At 41.6% G+C, this 10,588-nt stretch overlaps 1 protein-coding gene across 2 annotated transcripts in view; it reads right to left on the bottom strand.

The window, feature by feature from the left end:
• Window positions 1–6,249: 6,249 nt before the first annotated feature.
• The window catches only part of ZNRF3 (zinc and ring finger 3), a 214,973-nt gene continuing 210,634 nt past the window's right edge, over window positions 6,250–10,588 (bottom strand). For both annotated transcript variants that reach the window (XM_040345470.1, XM_040345481.1), the window contains exon 9: window positions 6,250–6,681. In XM_040345470.1, the coding sequence (XP_040201404.1) occupies window positions 6,650–6,681 (32 nt within the window). In that variant the 3' untranslated portion in view covers window positions 6,250–6,649. The remainder of the gene's footprint in view (window positions 6,682–10,588) is intronic.

The raw sequence follows: 10,588 nt of genomic DNA, 5'->3' as shown, positions 1-10,588 counted from the left end.
AGAGCACAACCAATGTGACAGCTAACAATTTCGGCATGCCGGGAATGTTAAAGCGGTTGTATACCCGCCAATTTTTTATTGTTTTTAAACCTGTAAGGCAAAAGCCATAATGAGCTAGTAGGCACCGCATACTAGCTCATTATGAAATACTTACCTTAGAACGAGGCATCGCAGGTGATCCCGGTCCACGCCGAGGGAGCGTGTCTTCCAGGTATCGCGGCTTTGGCGCCGTGAGTGGCCGGAACCGCAATGTCGTTACACCTGCGCATGGGAGACTTCTTTCTGGCAAGGTCTGGCGTCAGCCGAGAATCTCTGGAGCGCATGCGCCGCTGAAGTCAGCAGCTCATTGCAAGGGGAATATCTCCTAAACCCTACAGGTTTAGAAGATATTCTTTTTGCCTACAGGTAAGCCTTATTATAAGGCTTACCTGTAGGTAAAAAAAAAAAAAGGGGGTATACAACCGCTTTAACTGTTTTGTAAACTATCAAATCGATGGGCTTACTTCCGCTTTAATTTCTATTGCTATATCCAATATACTATACATTACCTCTGTTTCAATTTACCAGCTAAACACACATTGTAGGTACATATAGGTTTTCCCATTTACCAAACTATTGTAACTATGGGTAGTCTTGTGATTTACACTGCCGTTGCTGCTCTCCATCTTTCTCCTGCCTGTAAAGTGGGCAATGACTTATCGCCTCTGTCCAATTAGCAGTGAGGGTGATTCAGGGAGCAGTAAAGCTGAACAGGAAAGAAACAAAGTGCTTGGCTGTCCAGTGTAGCATAAGTGTGTAAATCACAAGACTGTATTGTACAGAGTTACAATAGTTTGGTAGGCAAAACAAGTAAATCTATATCTACCTACAATGTGTGTTTAGCTGGTAAATTGAAGCAGATAAAAAAAAATAAAAAAAAAATCTGTATATATTTAGTGGTACATACAGTGAGGGCAGTTTATTAAAACTGGAGATGACCACCTGGAGCAACTGTGCATGACAACCAATCAGCTTCCAGCCTTCTAATTCAAAGTTTAACTGAACAAGCTGAAAATAGAAGCTGATTGGTTGCCAGGCACAGCTGCTCCAGATTCTGTTTGCTCCAATTCTGATAAATTCCCCCGTTGGGCATAATTGGCGATAGTGCCATACAGTTCTACATTTTTGCACCTAGAATTCATCTTGAGCAGAATTTAAACGTGGAAATAAAGTATTATGTTGGTAAAATCTAAGCTTCAATGACAATGGGTCCCAGCGTATACTTTTTTTATTTAACATAACCCTTAACATAATAGTTTTTCATATAAATAATAATTCAGCAGCATATTAACTTGTAAGTACGCATTAGAAAATGATAGTTCTCAATATGAGAACTAAAAGGACTTTTTACCCAATTACATCATTTCTTTGAGCCATTTACTATAAATAAAAACAGCCACCCAGTGAGGTAAAAAGCCACCCAATTATTCTCTTATATTGTAATTACTTTACAATAGACCAATTAAGTGCCAAAATTCTGCATTATTCTAGTGGAAACTGGATTATACTTCTAATGCTTTATTTAAAATGGACTTTGTGGGCTGCATCAATATTTGATGTATAATTTAATTAGGAACCTGTTGCATCAGCTCTTAATATCCAAGTGTCTGAAGGACGTACCCTCCTTGGCCCAAAGCAACCAATTAGGTTGTATCTTCCAATCTCGAAGTGTAGTATGGAAGAGACTAAGATTGGCTGATATAGGCTTCACATACAGTTCTTGACTCAATCATCTACTAAATAAGGTTCATCTGTAAGTTGTATAGGAGTGAATCCATAAATTGGCCATATATTATACCAGCCTTTTTCAACCAGGGTGCCTTGAGGTTTCTTCAGGGGTGTCTTGGCAAATTGCCTAAAAATGATATACAAGCCGGTAGGTGGCTGAAACCGGACTTCTAATTACACAAAGCCACAGGTTTTCGTTGTGCCCCATTACAACCTTCTAGCTGCCAGTGTCCAACGACCAATGACATCATCAGTTGATGGGAAGGATGCAAGTTGCCTGCATATTATCCTTGTTTGACACTACCCTGCATCTCTCCATCAGCAGCTGGGTCATATTAGCTGAGAGATGGAGAAAAAGTAAAGGGGGGGGGACACTGGAATACTAGTCAGTACCAGTTTGCAAAAAAGTGTATTTGCTTTGGAAGAATAAATCCTCTCTAACGCTGAGTGTCCTACTTTGACTTTTTGATGTTGCTGCATTATGTAAAACTGTTAGAATAGTTTTTACATTTTAGAATGAGGTGCCTTGAGACTGTCTATAATTTTTAAAAAGTGTCTTGAGATCGTCCATCATTTTTAAATGGTGCCTTGACTGAAAAAAAGGTTGAGAAACACTACACTATACAACCTGGATATAAAATCTTTGTACAATCTCATTTAGAATTACCAAAAAGTATGTGATAGGAGATCAAACCTAAACAATCCATTCAATTAGCATAAAATCAGACAAGTTCTTGCGCTATATAGCCAATTGTAGATCTAAAGGATATTGTACAAATCAGACTACATATTGTATGGTCACCTTTAAGCCCTGTACACACGGGCCGAATGCCAGGCAACATCAGCCTTTTTAATGTATGGCTGGCTTCTGTCAGAAGAGCATGCTGGAAAATCAGAGCTGACCAGCTCCCGATCAGCGCACTCAGCCGGAGATATCACTGATCAGGGTCCCCAGTCAGAACACAACAGGTCAGCGGGGGAGATCGCTGTACAAACGTTGGATCGTTAGTACGGCGACCCTGACCGGAAACAAACTCAGTGTGTACCAGGCTTTACTCTTGTTCTTGCCAATTTTGTCTCAGTCTGAAAAAAGTATGTCTCCATAGCTAGCTGCTAGCAATAATCACTGTATTCTCCTAGCAGGAAAAGCTCCCTGCGCCCCACTGCCGGGGTGAATAGCTTTAAGGGAGGGATTTCCCCTTTGACACTGTGTTATGGGGGAATAAAGTGATTTTCTTTCCAGCAACCTGTGGTTGCAGAAAAGAAAATCAAACCATCTATGTCTGGCTTCAGTCTCCACAATCTTTAGGTGCAGAAATAATAGGGACTCCAGGTTATGCCATCAGGAAGCTGCTGCAGACATTACTTTAATCATGTTAAATAGTCAAATGTTTGCTTTACATTACCATCTGAGTAAGGGCCACTTTACCAGATGCATAGTTATGAATGAGGGCCAATGTACACTTAGGCTACTTTCAAACTGGGGTGGTGCGGTCGTTAGCGGTAAAGTGCCGCTCGTTTTAGTGGCGCCTTGGGGCCGTTTTATAGGGTGGTAGCGGGGCACAATTAACCCCCAAAAAAGGGTTAAAAGCACCCGTGATGCAGTGCTTCTTAAGGGCTTTTCAGGTGCTTCAGAAGCGGTGCCCATTCATTCCAATTGGCAGGAGCAGTGTACACCGCGTTTTTCCCCCATCCTGCGTGCACACCGCCCCAGTGTGAAAGCACTCGGGCTTTCACACTGGGATGGCTTGAGGGGCACTTTTCAGGTGCTATTTTTAGCGCTAAAACGCATGAAAACTGCCTTTATGTGAAAGGGGTCTAAAACCTTCCATATAGGTGATGCTAAAGTGCAGGAAGGAATCAGTACTATAGTTTTCCAGCATGCATGCCCAATAGAAGCTGGGGGGAAGGGTTGTTGGACAGACCAACACATTTGGGCAGTATTTTTTGTACCGGCAAATGTCTCCCGACATTCTGCCCATGTGTACAGGGCTTTAGGATGCATGTTTAAAATATGTAAATGAGCCCTAAAGCAAAAATGTCCATCACCAAACACCATCAACAGCACAAAGCAAAATCTGATAGAGATGTTCATATATCTGGCATAAGACATTGTTCTCCATCTAAATCTTTCATTCAGCCTAATCTAGTAAACAAAGCTACCTTATGGACTGAAAGAATATATGAGCTACCAAATACATACTGTATACATGAGTGCTGAACCAATATTTATGTGGCAGCTTATTAACTTTATCAAAAAAGGAGAAAAGGCGCCACTCACTAACTCAGTGCATTAATATGTAGATTAATGTGGCCTTAGCCAGCGCTGCTCTAGCTGTGCTCCCAGACATGTTTCGCCCCGATCACCGAAGCTTAGTCAAAGAGGTCACAACCATAAAGGGTGTGGGGGAGGGTCGGAGCTGGCTAAGGCCACAATAATCTACCATACTGATACATTGGGTTGCTGAGTGGCACCTTTTCTCCTCTTTGATAACATTCTTACACCTCTCAATGGCGCACTGATGCATGCCAGTTCCCTTCGCTGCAAACGATGGGGAGATATCTGTCTCAGCTTGGAGCGCAACTGCAAGTTTAATTTGGATCACTGTAAGCTTATTAACCTGCTACGCAGTTAAACATTTTTTTTTTGTTTTAATAGTTTCAAAAGGTGTCTGCGTTGTTGTCCTTAAGAGACACTTTTACCTGTCTATTTACAGCAATGTGACAAAGCCTACCCCCATTCAAGGTATACTCTCACATTATCTCTCTGCTCTGTTGTTGACTTAATGGTTTGTGGTTATGAGGGAGCATGTGACCCTACCCATGTGATAATTGGGTGCTAAGCCCCAAGCACTTTTAGCAACGAATGCTGTGACATGGGGGGAAAAAGGTAGTGATGTCATCCACTCAGTCAGCTCTGACACTAGAGCTTACTCAGGATGGCGTCCTGCAGTGTGGATGGATTACCATCACATGTAAGGGAAAGTGATGTCAGGATGGCCTCCAGCAATAAGGAGTTGTTAAGGGAGTGTGTTCATTGGCGAATATACCCTGGTGAGGGGTGGGATACGAGCAGACACGGTCACGGTCTCTCCTGAATGGACAAATGGTGTCTCTTAAAGAACCCAACAACCTAACAAGCTTATGATTGCAGATCTTTTAACTGAATGTAATGTGAGCTTAGAATGATGCTTACAGCAGCCAATCAAATTTCAACTGTCTTTTTTTTTTCTTTTTAACACAAGCTAGAAGAGCATAATATTGGATTGGTTGATACAAGCAACACCCATAGGTTCTATTAGATCACACCTGATGCATAAAGCACTGCTGCTACCATGGCAGAAAAAAAAGCGCAGCGTCAGCCTTCCAGTTTTAAGTTGCCCATAACTACACATTTACAGATACCTTTTTTTCTAGAAAATATGGCATGAACTATCAATTATATATTTTAAAAATATATATATATATATATATCTACTTAGTATACAAATACATTCATCGAACAAAATCCTGTAACATAAGAGTGGTTTTAGCTTATTATCACTACTTTGAATGCACCATCGATACAAACTGCAGCTTTATAAAACAAAATCAGGACATTGCAAAAGGTTTAAAATAGGGTTGTCCCGATACCACTTTTTTAGGACCGAGTACAAGTACCGATACTTTTTTTCAAGTAGTCGCCGATACCGAATACCGATACTTTTTTTAAATGTGTCCCCAAATGCAGCCATGTCCCCCCACAAATGCAGCCATGTCCCCCCCATATGCAGCCATGTCCCCCCCATATGCAGCCATGTCCCTCTAGCCATGTCCCTCACATATGCAGCCATGTCCCTCTAGCCATGTCCCTCACATATGCAGCCATGTCCCTCACATATGCAGCCATGTCCCTCACATATGCAGCAATGTCCCTCTAGCCATGTCCCTCACATATGCAGCAATGTCCCTCTAGCCATGTCCCTCACATATGCAGCAATGTCCCTCTAGCCATGTCCCCCACATATGCAGCAATGTCCCTCTAGCCATGTCCCTCACATATGCAGCCATGTCCCTCTAGCCATGTCCCTCACATATGCAGCCATGTCCCTCACATATGCAGCAATGTCCCTCTAGCCATGTCCCTCACATATGCAGCAATGTCCCTCTAGCCATGTCCCTCACATATGCAGCAATGTCCCTCTAGCCATGTCCCTCACATATGCAGCAATGTCCCTCTAGCCATGTCCCTCGATGCGGCGGCAGCGGCGGGGGGGGGGGGGGGGAAAGTATTCTATTTAGGTATCGGGGGTATTTGCGCGAGTACGAGTACTCCCGCAAATACTCGGTATCGGTCCCGATACTGGTATCGGTATCTGGACAACCCTAGTTTAAAATAAACATGTCATTTTAAAGAGGCAGATAAAAAAAAAAAAAAAGTTAACCCTGATCGCTTTTTTTTGTTTTTTTTCCTGGCTACAAAGCCAACAAATAAAAATAATATTAATATTTTCTTGTTTATTTTATTGAAAAAATATATATATCTCTTTTTCATCAGGAAAACAGATCTTGTGCATGTACAAACTCACAAGGAAAAAGTTCTAAACAGCAACCAAAAATAATATATATATATAAATTTATATATATTTATATATATTTATAAAATAAATGATAAAAAAAAATAAAAAAAAATAAACAATAACACAGATGCTCAGACTTTTGAGTCCAAGGAATAAAGCAAGTAAAAGTGGTTGTATGATGTGGTGAATTCCAGAAGGTTGTGAGTTTTACGACCAATTGTTGGTAAAACCGAAACAATTGTGATTTATTTCTTCTTATAAATAACGTTTATTAAAGATCCCATAAGTTCCATTCTAGTCCTAGAGGTCTGTACCCATAATCCTTAGTCTTTTTCTTTTGGGTGGCAGTCTTGGCCTGTTAAAATAAAAAACAAATGGGTCAAAAATGGTTTGTAATACATGTAGTCAACATTTAACATTAACATGTCAGCCAGTTTGGTTCCACCAAAATGGTGACAAAGAGCATTGTTAGATGATGCCCTTAGCAGCACAATAAAAGAATGTTACATTTAATTACATTATTCAAGGCCAATTATTTTTATAGAGTTTAACCACTTTCCGTTTATAAATGTCCTCATATGGGAAGGGTGATATCTCAGTCATCGTGTCAGCAATGATTGAGATATCCTCTTTTATGGCCTGCGTTTCTGCACAAAATAAAGGTAATCGGAGCGGCTAATAAGCCGCTGGATTACTATTACAGATGGCAGAAGGGGGTCCCACTCTCCTCCTGCCGCCACCTTAACCAGGCTCACTCGGAGAGCCCAGTAAGGATGCTACCGGTGGCATCCAGGTCTAAGCACACAGTAAAAGGAACGGGTCTTGTTTCTCCCACTGTGTGACATCACAAATGGGAAGTGACAAGGATTTTGTCACTTCCTGTTTGGGTCCTTTGTTTATCTGGCTGTTAGCGGCCAGGAAAGCAGCCGATTAGGCCGATCTGTGTCTAATCGGCCGATTTGGAGGGCAGAGTAGAGGTGTGGGGTCTGATAGACATCACATCTCTCCATAAAGAGGGCCTGTTGCAGCTCACGCTATTTGTTTATCCCTTTTAATAGCAAAAAGGTTGATGAAAAAAAAATAGGTCCTGCATGCATATGTAAATGGTGGTTGCACCACGCATGCGAGGCATCGCTGCCAACATCAGAGCGAAAGCAATCATTTTAGCAACAGACCTCCTGTGTAACTCTAGACTGGTAACTTGTAAAGGCTTTTAAAACGGTGCCTATGGAGATTTTTAGGTACCGTAATTTGGCGTCATTACACGGGCGGACACAATTTTAAAGCAGGACAGGTTTGGTATCCATTTACTCAGCATAATATATTTTATATTCTACAAAACAATTTGGTATTGTATTGTGTTTTTGTGCATTAAAATCCATTTCCCCCTCAAAAAGTGTGTTTGAAAAACTGCTGCCCAAATATAGTGCGATATAAAAATATGCAATGCCCACTGTTTTATTCCTTAGGGCATCTGCTAAAAAAAATATAATGTTTGGGGGTTCCAAGTTGTTTTCTAGCTAAACAATTATTATTTTTTTACATGTAGGAAAGGAATGCCAGAATTGACCCGGACTCGAAGTGGTTAAAGGGGTTGTAAAGGTAAAAAAAAATGTTCCCTAAATAGCTTCCTTTACCTTAGTGCAGTCCTCCTTCACTTACCAAATCCTTCCATTTTGCTTTTAAATGTCCTTATTTCTTCTGAGAAATCCTCACTTCCTGTTCTTCTGTCTGTAACTACACACCGTAATGCAAGGCTTTCTCCCTGGTGTGTAGAAAGCCTCTTGAGGGGGCGAGCAGGAGGGTCAGGACACTCTCTACTTTGCAGATAGAGAAAGGAGCTGTGTGTTAGTGGGTGTCCTGACACTCCTGCTCGCCCCCTCCCCACTCAAGAGGCTTTCTCCACACCAGGGAGAAAGCCTTGCATTACGGTGTGTAGTTACAGACAGAAGAACAGGAAGTGAGGATTTCTCAGAAGAAATAAGGACATTTAAAAGCAAAATGGAAGGATGAGGTATGTGAAGAAGGAGGACTGCACTAAGGTAAAGGAAGCTATTTAGGGAAAACATTTTTTACCTTTACAACCCCTTTAAAGTGTACCTAAGCCCAGACTATAGACATTAAACTATTTAATTAATGGTAATGAACTGTAAAATGGCTTTTAAAACTCAAGCTGCTTTTTATGTGAAGTTATTCATTCTCAAAATCCTCATTAATCACAAAAAAAACAAAAAACTTAATGCTTATAGATACAGGAGGTTTATAAGGCCTTATTCTAAAGTGCTTTTACTAGACATGAAAATACTTTAGGCTCCTTTCACACTTGTACAAGTTGTCCCACGATTTGTGACTGCAAAGTAGCATGACAAGTTGTTCCCCATGATTTCCAATGTCAACCAATCATATTAGTAGACTTAGGCCCAGATTCACAAAGGAGATATGACGGTGTATCTCCGAGTTGTGCCGTCGTATATATGCGCCTGATTCTTAGAATCAGTTACGCATAGATTTGTGTTAGATCCGACCGGCGTAAGTCTCTTACGCCGTCGGATCTTAACTGCATATTTACGCTGGCCGCTAGAGGCGTGTACGCTGATTTACGCGTCAAAATATGTAAATCAGCTAGATACGCAAATTCACAAACAAACGTACGCCCGGCCGACGCAGTACAGATACGCCGTTTACGTTAGGCTTTTCCCAGCGTAAAGTTACCCCTGCTATATGAGGCGTATATGCGGCGTACCAATGTTAAGTATGGCCGTCGTTCCCGCAACGAAATTTGAAAATTTTACGTCGTTTGCGTAAGTCGTCCGTGAATGGGGCTGGATGTAATTTACGTTCACGTCGAAACCAATACGTCCTTGCGGCGTATTTGGAGAAATGCACACTGGGATATGTCCACGTACGGCGCATGCGCCGTTCGTGAAAAACGTCAATCACGTCGGGTCACAAGTTATTTACATAAAACACCCCCCCCCCCCCTGTTCCACATTTGAATTAGGCGGGCTTATGCCAGCCGATTTACGCTACGCCGCCGCAACTTACGGAGCAAGTGCTTTGAGAATACTGCACTTGCCCGTCTAAGTTGCGGAGGCGTAACGTAAATCGGATACGTTACGCCCGACTATAGATACGCCGCTGTACGAGAATCTGGTCCTTAAAGTAGTTCCGAATTCAAAGTAGTCCCTGTACTACTTTGGTCCGACTTTGATGCCAGTTACACAGACATTCCCTGAAATCGCAGCAAAATCACGGCTGCAAAATCGTGCGATATCGTGTGACTGAAGTCACAGTAGTGTGAAAGGGGCCTTAGTGTGGGTTCACATTAAAGCCAAAATCCACCAGAGAAAAAAATAAAAAAAAACTTGCAAAAAACTTGCAATGGGACCACCGTGCACTGCAATGGTTATATTCTCCAGTAGAGAAATAAGCTGTAATACTTATCTTAGTCCTCGCACCAGTAGCCTTATTCCATACTGGGTGACCGGTTCTCCATAGTCTCTTCTCTAATGCCGCGTACACACGGTCGTTTTTTGGCATGACATAAAATGTCATTTTTAAAAACGTAATTTAAAATGATCGTGTGTGTGTGGGCTTCACGTCGTTTTACGTCTTCTGAAAAACGACTAAAAAAAATTCGAACATGCTTCAATTTTTTATGTTGTTTTTGAAAATGTCGTTTTTTGTGTTGTAAAAAATGATCGTGTGTGGGCTAAAACGACGTTTTAAACCTGTGCATGCCCAGAAGCAAGTTATGAGATGGGAGCGCTCGTTCTGGTAAACTACCGTTCAGAATGGAGTAAGCACATTCATCACGCTGTAACAGACAAAAAAGTGCGAATCGTTATTTGCCAACAAGGAATCAGCTAAAAGCAGCCCAAAGGCGAATAGAACTTCCCCTTTCGAGTTCCGTCATACGTGTTGTAAGTCACCGCGCTTTGTTCATCATTTTTCCAAAACGATGGTGTGTGGGCAACATCGTTGTTTATGATGAAGTTGGAAAAACGTCGTTTTTTTTCATGATGAAAAACATTGTTTTCTTTCATGAGAAAAAGTGATCGTGTGTACAGGGCATAAGGCTTTGGCCAAGGGTCGTATAACAATGTCATCACATTCAATGCAGGGACACTAGTCCTGCACTGTACGTGAGGACTGTGAAGTCATCCACAACCTGGAGTTTGAGACAGGAGAGAAAACCACCGGCAGCTGGGCCAACAAGGTATTAAGTATTACAGTTTACCACTAGATTTACTGAGCACTTG

Source organism: Rana temporaria, chromosome 1, assembly GCF_905171775.1.
Source record: "Rana temporaria chromosome 1, aRanTem1.1, whole genome shotgun sequence".
NCBI lineage: Eukaryota > Metazoa > Chordata > Amphibia > Anura > Ranidae > Rana > Rana temporaria.
The sequence above is the reverse complement of the archived record's forward strand: the minus strand, read 5'-3'. Positions and strand labels throughout refer to the sequence as shown.